The 26988-nt window shown below is 35.5% G+C and overlaps 2 protein-coding genes across 4 annotated transcripts; one reads left to right on the forward strand and one right to left on the reverse strand.

Moving 5' to 3' along the window:
- Positions 1-3723: 3723 nt before the first annotated feature.
- On the reverse strand, positions 3724-9097 carry LOC127795667 (ABC transporter G family member 11). 2 transcript variants are annotated; one of them, XM_052327478.1, is made up of 11 exons: positions 8816-9097; positions 8015-8469; positions 7170-7459; positions 6570-6741; positions 6370-6492; positions 5787-5915; positions 5426-5620; positions 5097-5183; positions 4704-4976; positions 4481-4588; positions 3724-4408 (listed from the first exon to the last, which is right to left on the reverse strand). In XM_052327478.1, the coding sequence occupies exons 2-11, from the start codon at positions 8405-8407 to the stop codon at positions 4085-4087; spliced, it is 2094 nt and encodes a 697-aa protein (XP_052183438.1). In that variant the 5' UTR covers positions 8408-8469; positions 8816-9097; the 3' UTR covers positions 3724-4084. The 2 variants fall into 2 exon arrangements, with proteins under 2 accessions (XP_052183438.1, XP_052183437.1); XM_052327477.1 differs by having other exon boundaries at positions 8015-8581.
- A 1376-nt stretch (positions 9098-10473) lies between these two features.
- Positions 10474-26849, forward strand: LOC127794326 (uncharacterized). 2 transcript variants are annotated; one of them, XM_052325331.1, is made up of 7 exons: positions 10474-10915; positions 11691-11837; positions 12723-12940; positions 13055-13298; positions 13513-13598; positions 15842-15933; positions 26179-26849. In XM_052325331.1, the coding sequence occupies exons 2-7, from the start codon at positions 11763-11765 to the stop codon at positions 26469-26471; spliced, it is 1008 nt and encodes a 335-aa protein (XP_052181291.1). In that variant the 5' UTR covers positions 10474-10915; positions 11691-11762; the 3' UTR covers positions 26472-26849. The 2 variants fall into 2 exon arrangements, with proteins under 2 accessions (XP_052181291.1, XP_052181293.1); XM_052325333.1 differs by having other exon boundaries at positions 13058-13298.
- Positions 26850-26988: the final 139 nt, after the last annotated feature.

Consider the following 26988-nt stretch of genomic DNA (forward strand, 5'->3'; position numbering starts at 1 on the left):
TTTATATATATAAAAGTATGATAGTCTTGAAAAAAGAAATTTCCCTCTAAAACTTGCATTAATGATTTACAATTAATACTTATTGCATTAATAATTTAAATCTTTCAATTGCTTTGAAATAATAAGTAGTAATAATTTTTTTCCCCAAAACTTGCATTAATAATTTGCATTTAATAGTTATTGCATTAATAATTTATATTTTGTAATTTGCATTAATAATTTAAATCTTTCAACTGTTTTGAAATAATACATACTAATTATTGTAAAATTAATAATAAATTTTAAATATACGAGTTTTTCAATGCTAATTGTTTTGTATTAAATTTGCATGAGTTTTATGAGAAATATTAATAGATAACTTAAACTATTAATTAAGTCATAGAAAATTATTCATTTATTTAAAATATTATTTTTATATCTTTATTCTATGTATATTTATATAATATTAAAATATGATAGTCAAATAAAGTATTTTGCCAAGTGTCAATCAATGGTGAATTTTTTTCCTAAAAAATTTAAATTAAATCAAATGTAGTGATTAATTAATTATTAATTACTTTAATAATTATATTATAGTCTTGAAAATGTGATGTCTTAACAAATTCATAAAAAATTATTTAAGGTTGTCAAATGTTAGGGTTTTTCAATACTAATTAATATTTAAGGTATCACATTTTTAAGACTATGGAAGAAATCAAAATTTATTTTTTTTAAATTTTGTTATTATTGAAAAAACTTATTCTTACTCATATTTAAGAGTTTTAATTTATATTTATAATTATAATATAATAAATAGAAAATAACGAACGTCCTTAAGTGGAAATATTATAAATTATTTATAAATAAATATAATATAATAAAAAAATTTATAAATATTTTGTCAAGTGACCTATTTAATATGTTAATTATTCTTTAATATATTGAATTAAAAGTGTTCTCCATTAACATATTGAATAGTGAATAATTAAGTAAACTTAAATTTTTTCAACATGATTAAAGATTAAAAAAATTATAATTATCAATTTTGTTAAAATTATTTAAAATAATAAATTTATTTTTTTATTTTTAAATTAAACCCTCCCATATATCACACGGGTTCACCACTAGTTAATTAAAATTTTAATTTAAAAAAATAAAAATAAAAATAAATTTAACAAAATTTTAATAATTATAAAAAATATATAATTTTTTTTATTTTTAATCAATTAATTTAGTTAATTTAATTCAATTAATTTATTTTTAATTTATTCCTTTACTCTTTTAAAAAATAATTAATTAATTAATTTTTTTTAATTTATATTAAAAAATATAAAATATAATTCTGGAAAGTAGTAGTTATTTTGGTATATAATTTATATATGCGGTTATATAACAAGAGAGCTTGGCAAATCAGATGGTTACGCGCATGCACGTGCACATGAGAGGTCGTGGGTTTGAAACTCGCCACGTGGCTCGCGGACATGCGACCACGTGGCTGGGCGGGCACAGGCGGGTCCAAGTGCGGGCGGGTGGGAGAAATTACAAATTTTAATTTTGTTTTAATTCTAGCAGCGGTTTCTAAAATCGCCGCTAAAATTAAAAATTTTAATTTTTGCGGCGGTTGAAAAATCGTCGCTATATATTTTAAAAACTGTCACTAAATCACTAATTTTGCAGTGGTTTTAAAACCGCTACAAAAAATATGATTTGCGGCGGTTATTCCAGCGGTTGGTTAAAACCGCTACTAAATACTCCACGACGGCTAATTTAACCGCCGCTAAATGCAAAAAAAATCGCCTCTAAATGCAAAAAAAAACACCGCTAAATGCCATTTTTTTTGTAGTGAATTTTTGCAACATATTGGAATAACCTGAAAATAGAGATTATGAAAAAACGGGATTTTACTTTTTAGTCATTATTTATTATGTTGTTATTATTCATGAAAAACTATGTACTAAGTTTGATTGCTATGAAAGTACTTGTGAAATTGAATTTGAAATTTAAAATTTGAATTTGAAATTTGATTAAAAAAAATTAAAATATTAAAATGATACCCTTACTTTGGCACCTACCATTGAAGCAGATTTATAATTCAGGAATGCCATAACATTATTCAAAGTTATAGATGAGTGATTTAGCATCCTAAAATGGCATCTCCATTTGGAGTTTCTCTAAGTTCTAAATCCCTAAACCCTAGACTTATCCCTGAAAACCCAAACCCCAAAATCTTAAATTGTAAACCCTAAACTTCCTAAATTTCAAGCCTCTAAATCCTAAACTATGAATGCTAAACCTCAAACCTTAAATCGTTAAAAAAAAAAAAATTGCCTAATGTTTCTTTTATCATTATATGGTTTTGTGAAAAAAAAATAAAAAATAAAAAATATTTTTTGATAAAATCTCCATTATGACCCTAAGACAATTTTTGAATAATTTTTTTTTCATCTACTATTATAATGCTTTGTGCAAAAGTTTCTATCAAAGTAATAGATTTTCTTGTAGCACTGCCTTGCTTTGTGCATAAAATTATATCAAACAATATAAGGTTTTTCGAAAAGCTTATTTTAATTGCTTAAAGATTTTTTGGATATTTTTTTGCAGCGAATCTAGGTGATCTTTAGGCACAAGAGCAACTTCACAGAGGAGGCAGCAATGAAGGCAATTGAGGAGAAGATGAAATTGACAAACATAGAGAAGGTAACGGGCGATAGGATGGGTATGGATCTGGAGGCAACGACCAACGAAGAAGATGTAGGTGAGGTGGTGACGATAACGAAGAAAATGTAGGTGAGGCGACGAGAACAACGAAAAAGATATAGATGAGGTGGTGATGGAGAAGACAGAAGGATGACGAAGAAGGGTAGAGGTAGGGTTGGCAATGGTTTGGTTTGGTTTTGATTTTTGCTAAAATCATAATCAAATCAAACTTAAACTACTGAAACCAAAACCAAATCATTACCCATTGGTTTTAAAAATTAAAAACCATAACCAAATAATTCAGTTTTGGTTCGATTTCGATTTTAACCATGATTTTTTTAGTTTGATCCATGATCTCCAGCCAAGTTTTATTTTTCTTAAATATTTAATTAGTTATTTTTATTAATAATTATTTGATTGATAAAAATAAAATAATAAAATATTAGATTTATTTTTATTTGTTAATTACTTTATAAATGTTAAATATTTTATATATTTGTAATGTATTAGTTAAAATACTTGTAAGAAAATGCATTAGTCAATATATATATTGTGTATATATAATTTATTAAATAAATAAATATATTATATATATGTATATTCAGTTCGATTTGCTTTGATTACTTACATATTTAGTTCAGTTTCAATTCGGGTTTTAGCTTGGATTTAGTGAAAACTATAACCAAACCATACCCATTGAAATAGTATTCAGTTTTTTCCCAAACCAAACTATTACACTGTCAAACGGTTTTTATCCACGTTGACCGATTCAGTTTCGATTCAGTTCTCTATGATTTCGATTATAATTGTCATCTCTAGGTAGAGGTTGAAAATATGTTAGTTGTTTGAAGATAAATTTATTATTTATTTGATTAGTGAAATAAGCTATCAAGAACTTATTTGAAAAAGTTGAGAGATAATTTGTCTCAAACGTTGTTAAAATAACTTATAAGTTCGGTAACGTTTAACTTTTCAAATTTTAATAAATGTATAATTAAATAAACTGTGTAGCTTATAAGATGAAAATAGAATTCATAAACAGTGAAACTTTTAAGCGAAACACCCTCTTAATATCATGGTCAACTTGAGGTATGCAATGTTACGTACACCATCACTCTTTCTAGAAATCTTCTAAAATAATAATCAATAACTAATGATCAAACTAGTGATGGGAATATGCATTTTTGGGCGGCAACCAAAAGCGATCCTTTGTATTAAAAATATGTAGTAGATGAGTGGTTGTGCATCGAACTTTTTCTCAAACTACTTACTCGTCGCTACATCATTTTAATGGGCAAGCGCCACGTGGCCCTAACTCGCTATCCATTTAAATGGGGTGTATCACAATGGGGGTGGAAATCATGCACTTGCACATCAAACTCTAAACACTGGCAATACTTGGCCGCATCTAGCTATAGGTCCTCAGGGAAGGAGATTGGGTGAGACCAAATGGAGCAATTGTCGTATTTTGATTTCCATTTTTCTGCTGCATTCTTCTCCTTGCTATGTAACCTCTGATCCAAGGGGTCACATCCTCACTGATCTTGATCATGATGAAGAAGATTATGCGGTAGATGACAATCATGCTGAAGAGAACGCTGAGATCCACCCATTTTGACCGGTTCACATCAATCTGGAACACGTTCTCCAGTATGTATTCACCCGGAATTTTTGGTTGATCTGGAGATTGGTTGTCAAAGATCAAGCCCTTCAGATCATTTTGGTATTGTCCCTGATCATTTACGATGACGATGGTTAAATCAGTAGCTATTAATGTAATGATTAACTACTGTAAGATTTATACCTGTAAAGCCCAGAAATGGAAACTAATGTATGACATTGGGTAACGCCAGACAGGCTTTGGAATGTCATTCGGAAGTCTGAAATACCCAGAGACTAGCATGAATATTCCCTTCAGTTCGGAGAAAGACATGAAAATGTAAGTCTTACAATTAATATTATTAGATGTATTATGTTACTGATAAAAGTTTATTTAAATTAAGGACTAGGCCAAAAAAAAAAAAAACCTGTATTCCGGCTCCTATGATGATGCCCATCAGGAAATTGGGAACAATGCTGGCTATGGCCATCATCAAGCTCTCCACAACAGTGACACTTGCATAAAGGCACAACACAAAGAACAGATAGTGTTCAAAGCCCGGGTGGAGTTGGACCATGAAGTAGCAAACAGTTCCAGAGATAAAAGTAATCAGTATTAGAAATGGCATTGCTGATAATGTGTTGCCGATGACAAATGCAGTAACACCATAGTGGCCATTCAATCTCTCTCTTTGGAAAACCTGCAAAGATCACCTAGCTTTTCTCTTCATTTGGCAAACACATACACTGAATTATCAAAAGTTGAGTACCGAGTAAAACGAGTTTGCATTTGCATAAGATCAGATAGTAAGCCTACTAACCTTCATGTCTTCCACGAAGGAAGGAAACCCACCAATTGACATAAAAGTGACAAATCCAAAGACAAATGATGCACAAGCACCTCGCGCCTGTTTCATAGCACAAATTAGAGGAAAAATCACTAAACAGTACTACATATCAGTCCAATATTCATATTCATATTTTATTTAAGAGGTGACTTCGGATTAGGAATGTTGGAAAAGCAGATGCAAGCCCATTTGGCATCCAGGATAACGGTACTAAGACAGTTAAGCTCAGAATTAAGTTTTCCCCTGTTCTCTGTGTAATCCACAAACTAGCGGCGATCAATGGCATGTAAGAGAAGTTATACCAGGATAGAGTTGTAGCCGGTTCCAACGTCCAGGTAGATGGTTCCAATGCAGACAGTAACCACAATGTAAATTACAAGCCTCAACCAGTAATACCCAAAGTCCCTTGACATGTTGATTAAAGAACGCTTGGTTAAAGTAAAAGACTGCATCAAGAAACTAGCGTGACTGCCTCCTGAATCAAGCACGGTTCCTTTCTGCACCCAAGGAGACGGAAACTAATTAATCTCCATTAATTGTTTTACTTCCCAATAGATAACGGGCGTAAAACTGAAAAGATAGCTGTAGGAACAAGTGTTGAAGTCGTGTTTGTGTGTATTTTATTTATATATTAAGATAAGAAAGTGATGAATGATACTTAACGACTTTTGATATCTCCTCAACTTTCTCTTTCGCTGAGTAACAGTACTGCGAAGTACGATAAAAGTCAATAAGAGTTCGGATAGCTTCTGCTGTTGTTATCTTCTCCAGAGGATCATCATTTGACTCAAACTGACAGGCAACCAATTGAAAGTAACAATCAGACAATACTACAACTAAAATTAAAGTCGATAAGAGTTTGGGTAGCTTACGGCCTATTTAGTGGTACAAATTATTCTTTGTTTTTTAATTTTAATTTTTTATTAAATAATTAAATTTTCTATTAAAAAGTCATCTTTCTAATTTTGTTTAATTAATAAATATAATCAAAAAGAATTAAGTGATTTAACCGTGCAGAGAACCAGAAAAAGTCACTATTCAAATAGTTGCTAATGGCCACGAACAATAGTGGCATTATGTCATTATCAACATGTCAGCCAATATAGCATTACTGTCAATATCACCACTTGTTGGCATAATCCCATGATGAGAACTTCTAGTTACAACATAACAAAGAAATGTTAAAATAAGCAATGAAATGTAATTAGACCATGGAAATGAGAAGAAGAGGAGAAAGGTTTAGTACCCGCAATTTCATGGATCCTTTAAGAGTGGCCTTAACTTTGTCGAAGTCAGAGTTAATGCACCTAAGAAAATGATCAGATGGATTCCTCAAAGCTGGGCAAGGAAATCCAGCCTGTGCAAAGAACTGCAGATGGAAACAAGGTTAAGAATTCCTTCCCAGAAAGAAAACGCAATTTAAATAAAACGAAGGCTGATTCTCACCTCATAAGCTTCTGAAGCCTGACCAAAGTAAACAGTCTTCCCTGCAGAAAGCAGGTATAGGCGATCAAACAGCTCAAAAACTTCACTGCTGGGCTGATGAATTGAAGCTATTACAGTCCTTCCGTCTCTAGAGAGACCACGCAATGTCTGAGTTACAAAGAACGCCGACGCACTGCCACAATAGCCAATTAAAACAAGGACCTCTTAAGATGAACGGTTACTGGGAATGTGGTAGAACAACTTTTTATCATTTTAATTTGGCATACATCGAAAAGAACAGACTATAACTTGGTTTGGTTAAAGAATAAATATCCAGACCTTTCCGTAATGATACTTAAATAATACTTTAAGAAACAGAGAGCCAACAATTTTAATTGCTGCTTCAGTTCAGAAGTCGGGTATCTGGATCAGGTGGGAAGGACAAAAAAAACAAAAAAACAAAAACCAAAAATTCTCTCTTTATCTGTTGGGTATCATTTTAAGGTAAACCCAAGTTTCTTTTTCTTTTTTGTTTCTGCCTTTTTTCTCTTTAAGGAACAAAATAGTAACAATGATACATCAAGAAATACAAGGGGAGGTGACAGAAGTTAATTTTATAACCTATCAAGTCCGCTTGTTGGCTCATCCAGGAAGAGCAGCCGGGGCCTCATCAGGATTTCAAGGCCAATGCTCACCCTCCGCTTTTCTCCTCCGCTGATCCCACGCAAATGCCAATTCCCAATAACTGTATCAGCACAATCTTGAAGACCCATTTCCATGATGGTACTCTCAACTAATGCGCGCTTCTCGGACCAAGGCATCTTGTCGGGGAGACGTAGTCTAGCGGAGTAAGAAATTGTTTCCCGAACCGTTAGAGTACCAATCAAGTTGTCATCTTGTGTCACATATGCCTGTAATTTTGAAGTAGAAAAACATCAACATGGCCTCCCTAAATTAGGCTACAACCAAACAAACGGGAGTAGTAGTCTCTGGGTAGAGAACTAAGGAGACCAATTAATTACTCATCAAAAGGAATTCTATGATGCGCCAACGGCAATGCTGTTCTTTTTATGCATAAAAATTAACTATTTTTATGGCGTTGCTGTTCAAACACTACATATAAGATATCCAACGAGATTCCTCGAGATCAGGCATATCACTTGCCTTTTTTTTTTCCTTGTCCTCTACTTTCATTTTACAAGAGCATAAATAGCCTATAATTAAGCATGGGAATAAAATATCATTTCATGAGCAGCATATCGAATTTTCTGGCATACGCGCACAGAACATTTATCAAAATTAAGAAAATAAAAATAAACAAGCTAATGAGAGTAGTAGTAGTAATAGTAGCAATAACCAAAATAAAAACACCTAGCCCCCTCATGAACAACAGTAATGATATAGGGGTAAAAGAGGATGGATATTTTATAAATATATACATATATAACAGATAGAAAAGTACTCACAGCAGTGCCAAAAGAAAGCTTTGTTTTCCGGCCATTGAGGAGTATGGTGCCGGAAAGAAAGGCGTTGGCAGCAAGGCGGCCGGACAGAGCATCAAGCAGAGTAGATTTTCCAGAACCAGAAGGCCCCATCAGGGCGGTGAACGTTCCAGGCTCAGCATAACCAGTGAGGCCTTCCAAAACATTTTGGGTCTCTCCATTGCTGAGTGTCACCATCACAATCAGATCCTTCCAAGTAAGCCTAGCAGACATATCCCCTACGAATTCTGTATTGGCCTTCTCCTTCCACAAGGTCTCGCTCAGAGGACTTAGGCCTCCCACTATGAGACCGTTTCCTTGCGGCTGGTTTGCCTCGATCTCCATAATCACGCGAGTGGCAGAGTTCCTCATCGTCATCTGCTCCTAATTTCGCCGGCCGGGTTTTAATTAGCTACGGATTGCCGCCTTCTTATCTCTTTCTACCCAGCGAGACAGAGGGGTATGTATGTTTTAATGACAATATAAGGATGAAAGAAAGACTCTGAATTGTCTGCAAAATCAAAATAGACTACTGTTCTTCGTCTCCTAAATCTGAACAACAAAAATAAAATAATAAAGTGACAACCATGAGCAGAAGAAGTAGATGTAGATCGATCGCCCAGAGACTAAATTTGTGGTGCATATAACTACTCCATTCACCGATATGATAAGAAGTTGTGCAACAGATTTATATATAACATACATGTATGTCAAAACCCAGAAATAAAAATAAAATAAAATTGAAAAAAGCTTATAACGTTGTTGCGGGGTAAAGGAGACATATACCTCTGAAGCGAACGAGAGTCAAGACCAATCTAAAAAGGATGACAAGGAAAGGAAGACGTGATAACTGAAAGTGGTGAAACGAGTTTCTTATGAGAGGCATGGAGTAGATGGCGAGCGTTGCGAATTTGACTGAGCAAGTAGAAGGAATATTATGGAACCCATGCAATTAAAATGAGCCTCCTCCTCCTCCAGCTGTGGTTAATTAATTGCTTTTTGGGTGTGAGATTACAGTTTACAGACAAGTTTCTTTCTTCTTCCTCTCAACGACTATCTATCATCTGCCCCTTTCCTTCATTAATAGCATCGATCGCCATTGATAATAAGAAACAGAAAACCAAGTGATATTTTGTGCTCATTAATGTGTTCTGGTAGGTGTTGGGTGGAAGGCATTAATAACGAACCGACCCTTATAATGGCTTCGACTGCCCCATGCTACTACCACCTACACTGATTTAAGACTCATAATCGTGTCAATACTGGATATATGGACTAAGAAAGTTGTTGATTGAGATAACACGTTTGAGGCGACAGCATTACATTAGGCTTCAGGGTTGTTTAAACTAGAAAATAATAATAATAATAATAATGGAGAGAAATATTCCTTATATACATATATATTTAATTTGGAAAATGATGTGCTTACGAGTATAAGACTTGATTTATTTTATTTAATTTAGAAAAATTACCAAATATTTATTTATTTAATTTATCATACAAATTAATAGGGGTACAAGTACTTAAAATGTAGTTGTTACTCAACCAGAATGAGGACAGAAAAATTAATCAAAAGGATAGGGGAATTATGGAAAGGGATGAGGAGTGAGGACGGGTACATTAAACAATTTTTTGCAATTTTATTTCATTTTATATTCCCAAATTGCAATATTTAGTCCATAATGTGTTTAAAATGGCTACGAGTAAAGTAGGTTGCTGGCAGCCTATTCCCATAAGGAAAATGCTATTTTTAAAACACCATTACAATAGAAAAGTAACTGTCTGTTGTCGTAACCCCCCTTCAAAGTTGGAAACAAGCTACTTCCAGCTGCAAAGAGCCCTAGTTCAGCCCTCTACAGATTTTTAAAATGTTTGCCATTTTCGTGGAATTTTTAGAAATAATTTGGGCCCCCAATGAGGCCCATTTAGATGACTGCAGGTCCCATTAGCCCACCAAGCTTCTCCATCCGACATAGCACCAAGCAGAGATCCATATTAATTTTGTTTACCTTAGTTTCTTTTTTTTTTTTTTAATTTAATGAGTGTGCTTATCATAGTTTTTGACAGGCTTTTCAAATATAAAGCATGTTTTCTCGTACTTGAAACTACATCCACAACACATTAATATTTGTACATATATCAACATAATATTTCTATATCCAGTAATTTATTGAAAAGTTTTGATTTTATTTTATGGTAGTTTTTTATGTATATTTTGATTGACCCCACCGTGGCCACCAAGATTAAAAAAATGTTTATATTCTACTTCAAGTTTTGTTGTATCCCTACCCAGGATTATTACCTCTTTTTCAAACAAAGCCTAAAATAATAAATTCATAAACGATCACGTATCCTGAACACGCGGCGAAACGAGGAAAAAATGAAAATGATGACTCAGATGAATACCCAAAATCCAAATCCTCGTCTCTAGCTGATTAAAAAAAAAGCACGGGGAGAGAGAGAGAGAGAGACTGAAGTCCAAAAGCCAAAGTAAAGTAGCAGCTCCGCTTGACACTACTCCCTGCACACGCGGCGAAGCGAGCGCTCACAACCCCGACACCCCTCTCTCTCCCTCCCTTCCTCCCTGCATTTGGACTTTTGCTGGGTTCAGATTTTTCTCCTTTCTTCTTACATCTGTTCTCTTCGTTCGCATTCGTTTTTGTGTTAATTTAATTGAGTTCGTATTTTTGATTCTTACAATTATCATCCGAGTTTCCATTCCCAAGGGCTAAGTGGGAGTAATAACTCCTCATTACTGTTTGCCGTTTCAAATCGCTTTGATTTCTGCCCCCTCCCCTCTTCTCTCTGAGATTTGTTACAGAGATTGAGCCTCAGCCTTTCAATTTCAGCTTTGGAAAGGGAAGGACAAGAAATAAAAATCACAAGGTAAGGAAATCTTTGCGGCGTCGTGTCTTCGTTCTAATTCTGTGAACTGTAGTAATATTATTATTATTTTATATATTATTAATTAATATTATTATTATTATGTCAAATTAATGATGATTTAGTTAATATCACTGTTATTTTTAAGAAATCAATTGGGTTAGTTCTTCTGAGTTCTAACTGAAGTGAAAACAAATGTCTTCTGCTCGAGAAGTGCAGTTGCAGCGTTGGCTTTAATGTTTCGAACACTCTTGTTCGCCCCTTTCCTTCTAACTTCTTCTCAATTGTTGTGTATTGCATTTGTTATTTCGGTTTTGGAATTGTAGGATTTCTTTTTGTTATAACATGGTGAACTGAATCTCTCTCTCTCTCTCTCTCTCTGTGATACGCACGGTCGTACAAACACATTTTAGCTATATTCAATTATGCTCACAACCCCGACACGCACGGTCGGCCTTTTGCCTTCTTCCTCCGGACAGCCATTTATGCTTATATTCAATTCCCTGTTTGGAAGTTAAAAGAACACGGAAATATAACCATGTACTTGATTATTGTTCTCGAAAGCGAAACCTTTTCCATTTTTGAAAGGATAGTGAATACATATATATATATATCTAGAGAGAGAGAGAGAGAGAGAGAATAGTATAGGATTCGTGTACATGCCTTTCTGTATCCACTTAGAATGGTTTCTCTGGATCAGTCGCATCTGCTGTATTTCTAGCAGAGCACAAAGAGGCGTAAGGCAAAGTTTTAGGTTGCATCGTTGCACTTGTTGCAGGGTTTTCAATTGGAGTGTTGAGAGAGGTCCAGTCTGCATCATCCTTGACTATTTTCTTCAGCGAGCGCCCCAATGACTTTGTGTTCAAATCTCCAGCGCTTTCTTCATTCCGTTACGCCAAATGTTCCTTCAAAAATCCTTCCCAAGGTATTTTTCTTTTAGATCTCTCTCCCTCTCTCTCTCTGGTTTTTCGCCTTCTGCATCACCCGTTAATGCTTCTTTTTCATTTCATTTTGCTGTTTTGGATAAAGCTATGTGATATGCGCACGGATTGTAATAAGTGTTTGTTTTCTTTTTGGCTTTTCACACACTGATTCCTTTTTCTTAATTAATATGATACTTATATTTATATATGCGTTTATTCATCTTACATAATTGAATAAGAACTTATATATGCATTCGTAGTTAGTTTTTTCCCCCTCTTTTCTATTGTTTTATTTTCTTTTTATCTCACCATCACTGGATCCATTTTTTGTTTTTTCCAACTGCAACCCCTACAAGTTATGGACTTTGTGAAAATTTTGGAGTAATACTGTACTCTGTCATTGCATTTCAAAATTTCAAATATTGTTTTCTCTCCCTGAAAGGTGATTTTTTCAGTTGCTCTTTTGTGACCGGAAGGTCATGGGCTTGAGTCTTGGGAATATCCTCGTTGCAAAGTAAGGGTAAGACTGCATGGAGAAACAACCCTCTCTCGTCTATGGCAAAGTCGGGAGCCTTTGATGATGCCCTTTGTTAATATTTTAAATATTGTTTCTAGTTCATTAAATTGCTCATGAAATTTCCAGGCATGCTGATAGTTTGTCTTAGACAACTGTTTCTATTTTGTCCTTTTTCCTTATGACTTCATTTGTGGAATGAAAACTAGTCTTTCTATACCTGCATCATTAGAATGAAATAATGAATTTTGCATCTGAGATTTTTTTTTTTGGCAATAATTTGAGTTGATGAAGAAATAAAATCTCTCTAAAAGCTTTGTCAGTCAACTTGATTCATACTGGAGAGTGTTTGGGGGTATTTAAATTTCTGCAGAGCTGCATTGGTGATCTAAGCAGCATATGGCATGCAGAAGATAAAGATATAATCGAATATTTTACGCTAAGTGATCTCTGGGAATGTTATGATGAATGGAGTGCATATGGTGTGGGCACTCTGGTAGTGTTGAACAATAATGAGACCGTGACCCAGTACTATGTTCCATACCTGTCTGCCATCCAACTATACACGAATAAATCCTTTCTAACTTTCAGGTATTCAAACTCCACTATTTTCGCCATTAACATCGTATAAAATTTGACAGGCTACTTCTCCCCCTTTGTTGTACAAATTAACCACGGAATTAATCAGGCATCTTTTTTCTCCAGTAGGAACCCAAGAGAGGATATTGATGTTATGGAATGTGAGTTTGAATTCTGGAGTGATGATAGTGAGAGTGACAAGCTATCAAGGTCATTAAGCAACAACTCCAGCAAGGGATGGGATGCCACTTCTGTGGATTCAAGTGTTGACCATGACAGTCCATGGCCAGTGAGGGATCGCCTTGGTTATCTTTACTTTCAGTATTATGATACTTGCTCTCCATACTGGCGGATTCCACTGCTGGACAGAGTAATAACAGACTTTGCCTTTTGGAATAAAATATCTTTTTACTTCTTTTCTTCCTTATGCAATTCACTTCTATCTGATGCTGAGGAGGCTTATATTAGTTCAGGAATAATAGTATTTCCTTTGCAGTTGTGGAGCATTAGAAAAATTATAAAAAATTTAGTCCTTGGTTTCCATTATAATGGATGAATTTATCTTCTTTATTTCCCTGGTTTAGGTCAGTGAATTTGCCCAAAATTATGCTGGCCTTGTGACATTGAAGAGTGTTGACCTTTCTCCGGCAAGTTGGATGGCCATTGCTTGGTAAGGCTACACTCGTTTACTTGTCTTTTCTCATTCTTTTGTAATATGATCTCGTGTATCTTTCTCAATATAAGCATATTTTTGGTAAACTTTTTCTATTAGCTTATACTGTCCGAAGACTCCCATCAAGGGGAAGAATATACCAAAAATGAAAAATAACTTTTATGGAATGTTGGGTAGTTAACATTTGGAAAATATGAGCATAACTAAGTTGAGGATGCTACGATGATTGTCTTCTCATACGAGAAACTATAGAATTAAAATGGGGTTACTCGCAATAAAGTTTGAGCAATACTATTTCTCAAAAAAGTAATTCGATTGATGGGATTTGGTATGATACTTGTGAGATTGATGATATTGATGAGATTGATATTCAACTATTTCTTCTTAGAACAAATTGATTTGACCCCATAAGCGGACCACCACCCAATAGCATGTTGCTGCCAAAAGTGGAAACCTTATATTTCTTCCAGAGAATTTCCTAATTGTTCCAAAGCAACTAGAAAGAGATTCTTTAACCAAAAAGAATTCAGTTCAGATGTAGGATACCTATTCAGAAGTTTTTGCAACTCAATCATAGATGATGAAATCATCAAAGATTTGAGCTTTTTCGAACTTTGTTTGTAACTCACTAGAGGCCTCGGAAACAAAGAGAAGATATGTATGAACGAGATATCCAGTAATAACAAGACGAAAAAGAAGCTTGAGATGTGTACCTATTAAAGATACGATGCTTTGGGCATGTGAGACAAAATCCAATAGATTGTGGGGAGAGTAGACAAAACAGAAGAAATTTTTAGCAAAAAGGTAGTGCTCTTAAGAATGACATGGGTTATATTACCCTAAAAAAAAAAAGTCATAGATACATGGGACAATCCCTCATGAACGTGAGTAAAGAGTGAGTTACGGCGTATCAGCTAGGTGCTACTCCCTTCCCCCATGAGGGCCCTTTTCAAGACAAAAATGTATGATCACACTTGTGCCTCTAAGCCAAAGAAGACAGTACCCTGCACAAGACGCAACCATATTTTGATCACATTATTTGCCATTCTGTGGGAATCCCATGCTAGCACCTTTGTGCAAACAACTCACTCTCAACTAGGAAGCTCATGTCAAGAGGGATAATCCCATATTAGTGCCAGTTGAGGGTGAGTTGTGGGTTATAAGCAATAGGTCATGTCCCCTCCCCATAAGGGCCCTTTTGAGGATAAAATCATGCGGCTATGCCCACCCATGCACTTCTGAATTAAAGTGGATAATATCTTGTGTGGGATGCAACTACGTTTTGACCACATTAGATGAAGTATAACACAAGATTTACATTTCCCTTTTATTGACTAACTTGACAATATTTTCTTCTTTGTCCTGATAAAGTTCCACCACTTGATTATTTCTTTTTATGCTTGAATGTTAAGAAATATCAGTCTTACTACAACAATCTACCGCAGGCTATTTATGACAAAGGTTATCAATAGAATATTTGTAAAGAACTCTAGTTATGAAGCAAAATCTTGTATAGGCACTATCCACTATGAACCAATTGCTAACTAAGATGAGAGTGCCATGGGAACATATGTACAGATATGTTCTGAATATAAAATTGATTAAGTCATTGATGGAGATACGAATTGATCGTGCATGTGTCATGAGAATGTGGGTTGTGTTATAAAACTACTCCAATATGAGAATGTGTGTGTGTGCACGCTTATTTAACTTGCCTCTTTATGGATGGCTTCATACATCTTAATTGTGAAGTCAAAGCATATAGTGATTTTGAGCATCCCTATATTGAAGAGGCTAGAGCACTTGGGCCAAGATTGATACAGAGCAAGCATATGTGATGGAGGATGTTGGAAGGAACCTCTAAAGACATATGTGAAGTGTGATGCCTACAGAACCCTAGGTGTGATGCATAGAAGATCTCTCTCTCTCTCTCTCTCTCTCTCTATTTTGTATTTTACTATGCTTTTATAACACTATTGGTAGATGGGGTTAATGGAAGAGGTCATCTGGAAAAAAAAAAAAAGAAAGGAAACTACAGGGACCTTAAATGCCCACATAGGGTCTCTGTAAAAATGACCTATGTGACATATAGGCCTTTGGCTAAATGGTATAATACTGTATGCTAATTCCTGTAAATAGTTTTGCTATATGAATTTTTCTTAATAGAATCTTAATGTACTAGGCCTTTGGATAATGTGTTAGATCTAAATGTATTTAACACCCTCTTTTCTTTTGATTAGGTATCCCATTTATCATATCCCAACAAAAGGAAATGTGAAGGATTTGTCAACATGCTTCCTGACTTTTCATACATTATCCTCATCTTTCCAAGGTATCTCACTTTCTATCCATCTTGCTTCCTACTTTAGATCGAGGTAAAAGTTTGTTGTTTCTTGTATGGGTATAAATTTTGTACTAGTGAAGAAGGGGAAACACATTTCCAATTTAGTATATTTTAGATGTTTTAAATAAATAGAATAAAGCATATAATTTAGGTGAAAATGTGCATTTTTATTGTTAAGTAACATATAGACAGCCATCAGAGATTTAAATGATCCTCCTCTTCTGTTTGTTAATTAAATGGCTGGTTTAAATAGGTATTCTGTTATTATCATGCTTACGTTTGCAATGCCATGTACTCCAGTTATAAGACAACCATTCAATTGCTCTCCATAACTGTTCCCTTTGCTTCAATGTATGGAAGCCTGAAATATATGTTTTCTGAAGAAGGTAAAATGCAGTGATGTTTATACAGTACAATTATGTTATACTAGGTTCAGACTATATAAAATAAGGGAAGAAAATATTTAACTTTCTAACTCTTTTTTCCCATGGGAGGAGCAATGGGTAGTTATATGTCATTTTGCAATCTTACTGGAAAGGATACAAGACAAGCTTAGGCCTAGTTTTGCATAGAACAAATGTGTAAATTGTGCTTCTTGAGGTTTCTAAATTCCTAGTACATTGCCTTAGTTTCACAGATAATATGGTAGGCTCCCTTTCCATTGACTGGCAATCTGGGATAAGAATGGAAAGGCAGATGTGGAAGCAGAGGTTATCAAAAGCAGAGAAGAAGAGGTGAAGAAGAAGGCAGGGGAGGAGTAGCAGAGAAGAGAGAAGGAATAAAAATGAAGGGCGAGAGAAAGATAGCTCAAAGCTCTTCAAAACATTCAAATTTTATTTGTACTCAAAATCATTATCTCAGATTACATGAATAAATCATGTTTTATAGGTTTGATAAAACTTCTAAAACAACTCCCACTTAATGTGGTAATCTAAGACCACTTGAATTCTACCACATAATCTATTAGAAGTCCTAATCTAATGAAAATTCATTAAGATAAAATCAAAAGATCCTAATCCCCAAATTTCCTAAAGAAAATCTTAGTTGATCTAAAATTATAAAATCTTGGCCTAGTAGAACTCTCCTCCCAAGAGTTATAACAATTCTCTCTGCCAATCCTTTATCTCACTATGTGGGGGTCGGCTACATGAATTTTAGCTCGACATTTAGAGTCAACCTATATCCTTATCCTTTGGAAGTACCTCACATAGTGATATCATATCTAAGTGTTTCCCACCAAGTTTTTTCAATCGTATTCAATCTCTTTTGCTAGATATTTATTCCATTCCATATGTTCTTCTCAAAAAAGCCTCTATTGGTCTTCTTCTCAAATAATCATACCATCTTAATTGTATATCACACATTTTATCTTCAATAAGAGCTATTCCACCTTATTATGAATAACTCCATTTCTAATTTTACCTTTTCTTCTATAGCCATACATCCATCTTAACATTCTTATCTTTGGCATGCTCATATTTAGCATATGTTGGTGCTTTACTTCCTAATATTCTATGCTACACAACAGTGTTACCAGTCCAGTAAAAAGTGGATCAGTTGAAGGCTGGTACTGTTTCAAGTGAGATATTGACCAATTTCAGCTAGTATTGGCTGAAAACCTGGCATATTGGGACATCAACCTGTACACCCCCCCCCCCCCCCCCCCCCCCCCAAAAAAAAAAAAAAACTCAACCATCTACCTCATTCTTATCTCTCCCATCTCTGACTGTTCTTGTTTGTTGCGATCTTATAAGAAAACCTACCAAAAAGGCCAAAACTTATCTCTGACCTTCATCAGTTCATCTCCCTTGTTCTTCTCAATATTCTGTGAGCCAACACCATACCAAAGCCATGATGGTCTTTTGGTTCTACTAAGGGAGGTTCAACTAGAATAGAGATCCTCGATCCCTAGAAAGAAAAACTCATTGAAATCATAAATCAAGATTCAAGTGGTTTAGTAAAGAACAAATTGTCTTATTCACTCATCCTTATTTTCTCCATCACGGCATCGAAGATGTTAGTATATAGTTGAATATAATTGTATTAGTATAGGGTTGTTTATGTAAATTCATGTATATGTTGTATATAATTGTAATAACCCGCAGGTCCAATATAAAGGCTCTGATACCAAACTGTGAGAACCCGCCTCTAGAAGTCCCGCTAGCATAGGAATTCCGAGGGAAAGTCCTCTCAAGATGGAAATAGAGTAAAACTCAATCAAGATCATGCATACCATCAACAACAACTAGCAATGATTCCATCATTTTTTCATACAGAACAAAACAAGCATTATCATTTGCATTTCATTAGGCTATCCCAAAGGGGAACACAAGCCCAGAGAACAAATAATACAGCCATTAGCATGGCATAAACCAACAAGTGCCCCCAAGACCTTTTATTCGGGTGAGCTCTATACACATCTAACCAAACAGATCATGCCCCGCTAGGACCCCTCTCATCCTTTGCTTTACCTGTACCTGGAATGATGCAAAGAGAGAGAATGAGCTGCAAGGCCCAGCAAGTATAATATAAAAAAATGGAGCATGAGATATATGCTAATGGAGACTTGGTTAGCTATAATCGACAATATATGGCAGCATCGTAACATGGAACATCACAGATCAAGTCATGATAGAGAATAATATAGTCTGCGCATAAACAACAAACTCCTACCACAGCGTGGACAAGGCACAACCTGATAACCTCACTACCATATAGTCTCTAGGACCCTTACAATACCTCGAGCACAACACTCATTATCTTGCAACAACACAATACCCATATCACATGGCAACCCATTCTGGGCCTGTAAGTCCAATCTGATCGATGGCATTAGCACACATCTACGGTACCACACGCCAAGTATACAATGGCGTCACTGTAATAATGCCCTCAGCCCACTCTCAACTCCACGGCACTAGCACACCCCTATGATACCACACGCCAAGTGTGCAGTGGCCTCATCATAGTAGTGCCCTCAGTCCGCTCTACAGTCCTCTGCCATCTAGCACCCACCTATGATACCACACGCCAAGTATGCAGTAACCTCATCATAGTGGTACCCTCAATTGGCTCAGCTTTGTGGCACCAGCACACATCTATGATACCACACGCCAAGTATGGAGTGGCCTCATCATAACAATACTCTTGGTCCGCTCCCAACTCCCGTCAAATTGGCACACGCCCACTATACGACATAAGCTCTCATTTTAAAACAACATAATGTAAAGCAATAAAACGACATAATGCAACGGGACATAGCCACAAATTACACAACCAACCCAATACCAACCATCTGGAACCTATCCCATTAGGGTACAACATCATTCCACAAAGAAATGTAGTGAGAACAAGTCCTACTTGGCTAGTGGATACAAAATGTATCAATAATGCTCAAGAAAACTCTTCTAATCTCTCAAGGAATTACATCTAGAAGTATTATCATTTAGCCCATCAATGGCTCTCATCATACTCCAATCATGCCCCAAAGTAAGTTATTTGTCTCCCAAAAACCAAAGCAATGCGGACCACCCGGAATGGAAGAATTCCATATTCTAGGCAAAGATTGACAGGGTTGCTACATCCTCAAAACATAACCAGATGCTCCAAGAAATATGCCAAAACAAGGCTTAAGAAGTCTAGTTTGTGGAGAAAGCGGATTTCAATTTGGATAACACCATAAAGAGTTGTGCCCCAAAAACTGGAGCGTTGTCGAATTGAAACTGAAATCTCATATTTCAAATGGGTATCTCACAGGGCACTTACAAGCTCAATACTTGTCCAAATAATCTAAAATATACATCAAAACAAAGCTTATCAAGTCTAGTTTACAACGCAAAAAGAGAATCTCGAATCAGATATAACCATAGAAAGTTATATCTAAAAGAACACAACATGCGCAAGCTGCCAAGCAAAACAGGAGGGAAACTATCGACAGATGCAAGCAATCTATCAACAGATGCCTTGCCATCTGTCTACTAACAGCAAGGAAAAAGCCCCGAAACTCACCTCAACCTTGCACACCAACCCCAAACACTCTCATAAACTCCACCCTAACAAGAAAACACTTCTCTTCAGTTTATGAGGTAGAATAAGCCCTATTTTGAGACTCATGGAAAACTAACAAGATTAAACTAAGGATAGGAGAGATTTACAAACATCTCTACATAGGACCCTCAAACACCAAGTCCTTGCAAAACATGGATATTTTTTTGCTCTATCCTTCACAACAAGAAGAACCAAGAAAGTAGAAGACTAAGAGGAGAGTAGAACTTGCCTTTAGAAACTTGTCCTTTTGGGTCTTGAATGAAAGAAGTCCTTACAACAACAAATATGATGAGGAATGCCATTAATAGGTGTACCAATGCAAGGTTTTAATCAATTTCAAAAACATTTTTTTTTAAAACCATCAAAGAGGGCAGCAGAAATACAAACTAAAAACAAGGCTCGTTTCCAATGTCCATATGCTAACCGAAACCAAACCATGCCATAGGGGGTTTAGTAGGTATACCTTTCAACATTTGAAGGCCGATGTAGAGGCTGAAATCCTCCCAGTAGCAACAACTCCTTGTTCCAAAAAAACAGCTCCCGAAACTTCTTCGGTTATACCGAACTGTCCCCCGAAACTATGAGGGGCCTATCGAGTTCACGCTCCAGCAAGATGGTGAATCCCAACACAATCTTTATGCTAGATAGAGAGAGTAAGGGAGATTAAGGCTGGAAATGAAATGGATTCAAATCAAAGGGGTTTTTCAAACTTGATAGTCTCACTATCAAGAACAATGGGCTATAATAGCTACGAGGAAGCAAAAGGAGCAATGGAAGGAGGGCAATCAGAGTGTCTTTCGAGCTTTAAAAACTAGAGAAGAATTCGGGCTAGGGTTGAGAGAAATCAATGCAATAGTTGCCTCTCTTTTCAATCTCTCTCTTTTTGGCTTATATATCAAAATAACCAAAACTCTAGCCACCCAATCATCCTCACTAGAGACAAGAGACAGGGAAATTGGGCTGGGAACAAGGAGACCAAAAGGACGCACGTCGTCCGCCCTTGCCACGTGCCTTACCTTTCCATTGCAAAAGGCTACAAATGGTTGTGCGATCTGCTAGCCAGATCGACAGGAAGTGTCAACAGTTCGCAAGGAGTTGTCGATAGTTCATCTCACAACGGTCGACAATTTCCCAAGACTGTCGATCGTTTTGGCCTATTTGCCCAAAACTTCCACAAATTGCATCTAGACCCGCTATTAACTTTTAATAACACTTTCATTATTTCATAATGACACCAAGGCCCCCATTAACTCTTAACGGCATGCGCGTCAACTCTTGACGATTGCTCCTTATTAATTAATCATTTAACCCGATCCGTTAACCCTTAATGACAACGTCATTAACTCAAACGACGATTTCAATCTTAATCACTTAGTCAACCATCACACCCAGATATGCCTGTAACCTTCTAGGTTAAGTAGCAATTAGGACATGTCAAACTCTTTGATGTTGACCAAACATTTTGGTCTACAACGAGGATCTCTCCATCTTCTCAATGTACCTTGAAAGATATTGAGTGACAACTAGTATTATGTTAGGGCGATTCTACCAGAATAGAACCTATTTGGGCTTTCGATTCCAGTGTACTATAATCCCTCCATTAGTTATCATTCCGATCGAGTGAGAGTTATGGACTAATCAAACTCACTAACTCGATGACTATGCCAAAATCAGTGTGGTGAGATTGAGATGACACATCGGAACTGTTTCCGACATTGGAACACTTTCCAATCAAGTGTACCCTAGTCAAGGGTTTCTACAATCAAGACTACCACTGATCGCATAGGATGTTTACCTCATGTTGGAGGTTGATGGATCTCAATAGCAATCACTTGCCTCCATATGCCACTACACAAGGACCACACAATGCGTCTTCCACCCAGTAACCGGATGGTTTTTAGCAACGGCTAATCCCTGACACCGACATATAAGACAACTGTGTTGCCTCCAGTCAAAGGACCAGTAACACAATCGAAACCTGTAATAGATCATAGATCCTTTCAGTTTTGTGATCTATCACGTGTGTCACATTCATTAAGTGTTCCACTAACACCTACCTACATGTATACTATATCCATCTCATGGATTATGGCATGCGACTCACCATCTTTTATCATTAGTATCTCATACTAATCAAAGGTAGTATCCCATGTGTCAATCCGTACTCGACTAATTATAGTCCCCTTCTGAGAAGTCTAAGCACTAGGAATTATCATTAAGATATCTTTATTACAAAGGTCAATTGTTACATATTCTTAACACTTAAAAATAAGACATTCAACATGAAATCTAGGGACTCATTCATATATAATGATTAGAGAGCTATGAATGAAGATATGATTTTAAAATATGAAAACATATTTTATTATATCTTGCAAGAATTACATCATTAGTCCCATAATAATAAATGCCAGATGCCATCTAAATCTAGCATTAGGGCACCAACACTAACAAAATAATTCACTCTTCACCTCAAAACAAAGAGAACTCAAGTAAAAGAAGAAAAGAGACCTACCACTAGCTTGCTCTAGCCCTTTCTTGATCCAATTTCTCAAAGAAGAAGAGAAATTTGAAACCCTAGCTCTCTTCCCAATCACCTTCTCTTCTCTTCTCTCAATTACCTTCAATTCTCATGCAAAAAAATGAAGCCATCCTTTATATATATCCACACATAAGGCACAATGACCAAAATGCCCCTATTACTTAAATCACTTTTATGGCAATTGCTTATTTTCAAATGGTAATTTAAACATTAGCTACACTCCACATAACATTTCCCCACATCACATTTTTACATACATACCTTAAATAGTCATGGGTCCCATTTCCGACAAAGTCAAACCTTTGACTTTTCCATCATTTCTTTTTTTTTTTTTCCCTTCTTGCCAAGTCACCTAAAAATACCATGTATAATCCTTCAAAAATTATGGCTCAAACAAAACAAATATTTTATTCTCTTACATATCCCCCAGACCCACTAATGGGTCATTACAATAATGTACTTAGCAATGCATAATTAGATTAACTAACACCTTTCTACATGGTAGCAAAGCCTGACCATATTTTTTAATTGGGAACTCTAATTCCCTAAACAAAAAACCCTGACCATAGTTTCAATCAACAATTGGTGGTTTACAACAATGGTGGCAACGAGAACTAACAACATCAATAACAACAAGAATTAACGACAACACTATTAGGACAAATAGGTAAAGGGCTTGATGTAGATCCTTGATGTAGTCCCATTATAATTGGAAAGACCTCATTATCTTCTCTATATGTTTTGACACGTGTTTTTGCTCCATTATACATGTTTTAATAACATGTATGTATGTATTTCGAACTCTTTTCTTCTTTAAAACCCTCCATAAGACATGTCTGGGAACTTTGTTGTAAGTTTTTCCACATCTATAAAGACCATATATAAATCCTTTTGTTTATTTCTATTCCCTTCCATTAATTGCCTCAATAAATATATAACTTTCATTGTTGACCTACTAGATATGAAACCAAATTGGTTTTTCAACACCTTGGTTTCTTTTCTTAATCTTTGACCAATCATTGTCTTCCAAAGTTTCATAGTGTGACTCGTTACTTTGATTTCTCTATAATTTCCTAAATGAAAAAAAATGCCATATTCTCCCATGTATTTCCATACTTCTACAGCTATATTATTTGGTAGAACTGCTTTACTATTCATCATCTTTTTGACTGCATATTTTATTTCATTTGGACATATAAGGTTATAGAACTTGTAATTTCTATCATCTTCAAAGTTACTAAAATGTCCCAATATAATACTTGTTTCTCCATCTTCATTCAATAACTTCGAGAAATACTACTTCAATCTCTCTTTTTGTTCACCCCCTCATTTACTACTACTCTTTTGTCTTTGTTTTTTATGCATTTCACTTGGCTTAAATATCTTGTTTCTCTCTTTGTTTTTTCTAGTTCATACATACATACATACATACATACATACATATATATATATATATTCAAAAACTATTTTTGAGAACATTTTGAGTCTTGTCTTTTGGTTAGGGGGTTGTCTTTCTTTATTTCCTCCATTTTAGGCTTATCCCTTTTCTTCCATGAAATAAATTTTATTTTTTCATTATTGAAACTTAATATATTAAGTTATATATTTGATTTTACTAAATATGTTTTATGTTTTTATCATTATAACCAAGTGTAAAGGCCACTATAAACAAGAGCGGTGGAGATTTGAGAGAGAGAGAGAGAGAGATGCACTCATGTAAAGCAAGAAAGCATAGGAGAGAGAGATGGAGATAATGACAACCAATAGAATGGGAGTGTGGATGCAGAAAGGGGATTCAATCTCCCCTTAAAACTTATGGGTTGAGGAATGGACCAATCGTTTTCTCTCAACATTTTTATAGCCCACATTATGCCAGACAAACCTCGCCTTTATTCTTAACATTTTAGTGGTCCACATTTATGAGGGCTTAACAAAGTTGTGTTTCCATGTTGTATAAGTTGGTTGCACAATATCAATTATGTGAAGGAACACGACCATATCTTCATTATCAGCTACATCATGAAACTTTTCCATATGAAGATGTTGAAACTTTATCTCATTTTTCCCCACTATAGATTGTCTCAAGAAGGGCATCCAGCATAAAATTTTGTCTTTTGCATGGATTTATATTTTCAATGTGACTTTTAGAAGTCAATATAGATATTATGAATGTAATGCCACCAACCTGAACATGGTTAGAATAAGGTGCCACTGATGATGATAGTTATGAGGGCTTAACACAAACCACCACCACCACCACCTTCCCTACCCTTAACGGTCACCATAATTTTATCTGCAACACCACTAGACAACCAGCTGTAGTGGCACCAGTTACTATTGTAGTGGATATGGTAGACGGTTCTTATGGTGAAATCTAATGCTGAGAGTGATGATGGAGACTGGAAGGTGTTTATAGATCTTGACTCATTAGAAAATGATTTTTACTTTTTGTTTTTCATTTTGATGTGCTGTGGAAGGTACACCGGTCCATATGTCCATCTCTTTTATTTATAGATTTTTTGTTTCTGTAACATATAAGAATCCTATGCACATGTCCTCTCTCTTCATGTTCTTCAGTACAAAGTCTACAGACAGATACATATATACTTTGATATAGAACTGTAGAAGCTGAATTTTCCAAAATGACTGTGGCTAAAAGAGAGGCTTTATATCTTTCTGATGTACTTCAGTCATAATGGCAATAAAATATTGATGGTAGTATATGGTAGTTGCCTTTGTGGATATTGAGGTTTGGAGGAATTATAAAATATTGTTGTTAGTTAAATTTGCAAAGTTGGTAAACTGGGGGTTGTTAATGGCGGAAGTGGAAACAATACAAACTGTTGCTTTGTTTTGGTGGAAGACTCAGATGTCAAGAACATCTTGTCGTGAAAAGTTTACAGAGCCAGGCTATCTGTCATGGAGTGGCTTTGATTCAATAAGATGGATGAAATACGGGAGAGAAGTGGTGGTTATTCCATTGGTAATGTTGTGAAGCCAAGATGATGCTGATTGAAATGGTATTGGAGAAAATGTGATGGTTGGCTACCGAAAATGATATCAGAGGAAAGATATTTTTTGCAAAAGCAGAAAAAAGAATAATCCTAGTTTAACTTCCACTTATTTGGTAACATGAGGAAGGTTTGTATAATTTCCGAAACCATAACAGATATCCTTGTGACTCAAAAACTTCCGGAAATGATTTATATAGATTTTAGCTTTGTTTTCAGTAAGATTTTTTTGGAAATTTGATTTGTCTTTCCTCTGATATCTTTTAACAACCCCCCAAAACAACTGAGATTGCTTCCCTTGTTGATTTGGGAAGAAGAAGAGGAATAAGTAGAGAGAGGTAAAGTGAATTCAACAAGGGAAGCAATCTCAGTTGTTTTGGGGGATTGTTAAAAGATATCAGAGGAAAGACAAATCAAAACATGTTCATTGTATATTTATCCCTATTTGAATGAATAAAAGCGGAATTTAAGTAGTAAATAGTTGAAATTGCAAGATAACTTGCACGTTCAAAATAGTGAAAGTGTATTATTATGTTTTCATGGGTTTGTATTTAGTAGTGTACAAAGCCAAGTTTGGGAATTGTTAGCAGGTGCTTTCCCCTGCTTAGAAGTCTGCCTGTTTTTATCTCACAGATGACGATTTGGCAGCTGAGAATCACATCCCTCACTCTCAAGTAGTGGACGAAAAAATATTGAGAGGAAAATCTAAAAGTAGAGGCAGCGGTGAAATTTCTCTTCCCCCCTTTGGGCTGGCTACTTATAAGATGCAAGGAGATATTTGGATGAAGCCAGATGCATCTGATCACGAACGACTGATCGATCTTCATAGTGCTGCCGATTCCTGGTTGAAGCAGCTCAATGTGCAGCACCATGACTTCAACTTTTTTACCTCTCGCTCCACCATAGATGTTAATATGTGTTTGTAACTTCAGCCCTTGGTTTCTTGTGACTCCATCCGTTACAACAATGACTTGTTTATGCACTGATCACAAGGGAGAAGAGCTCTTATTTCATTGCCCGTTTTGGATTTGTTTCGTCCTTTTATGAAATTGATCCCGTTGATGACTGGCAATGGTGTAGTCCAGGTTGATGGTTCCACCATAGGGGTGCCCTTACTTCATCTTTTGTGGATAGAGAGAGAGAACTGTTATATTGCTGTATAACCTAGCTAGCTTATTGTGTATATCTATTATCTGTGTACATATCTTTTGAAAGATATTATGTACCTCCCAGATGAGGATTTACCTTTTCAGTATTTATGGAACAATTTTCCAAACCATGAATTCAAATACATGGGACTAAAATATTTTTTGAAAGATGTGTATGGGACGAGGTTAATGATGTAAAACATGAACTCAAACGAACACTAAAAATAAAAGCTTGCTTTTAGTTGGAAGGTAAGTAAGTTTGGGTTAACTTGACGCCGTAAAAGGGAATTGATTC

Source organism: Diospyros lotus, chromosome 2, assembly GCF_014633365.1.
Source record: "Diospyros lotus cultivar Yz01 chromosome 2, ASM1463336v1, whole genome shotgun sequence".
NCBI lineage: Eukaryota > Viridiplantae > Streptophyta > Magnoliopsida > Ericales > Ebenaceae > Diospyros > Diospyros lotus.

What these genes read in the sequence shown, in the direction of transcription:
- LOC127795667 (XM_052327478.1), bottom strand. Translation starts at nt 8,407, where the DNA reads ATGACGATGAGGAACTCTGCCACTCGCGTGATTATGGAGATCGAGGCA. An exon ending in AGGCTTCAGAAGCTTATGAG is followed by an intron (nt 6,493 to 6,569) that starts GTGAGAATCAGC and finishes TTCCATCTGCAG; the next exon opens with TTCTTTGCACAGGCTGGATT. An exon ending in AAGGATCCATGAAATTGCGG is followed by an intron (nt 5,916 to 6,369) that starts GTACTAAACCTT and finishes GTTGCCTGTCAG; the next exon opens with TTTGAGTCAAATGATGATCC.
- LOC127794326 (XM_052325331.1), top strand. Translation starts at nt 11,763, where the DNA reads ATGACTTTGTGTTCAAATCTCCAGCGCTTTCTTCATTCCGTTACGCCA. An exon ending in AAATCCTTTCTAACTTTCAG is followed by an intron (nt 12,941 to 13,054) that starts GTATTCAAACTC and finishes TTTTTTCTCCAG; the next exon opens with TAGGAACCCAAGAGAGGATA. An exon ending in GGATTCCACTGCTGGACAGA is followed by an intron (nt 13,299 to 13,512) that starts GTAATAACAGAC and finishes TCCCTGGTTTAG; the next exon opens with GTCAGTGAATTTGCCCAAAA.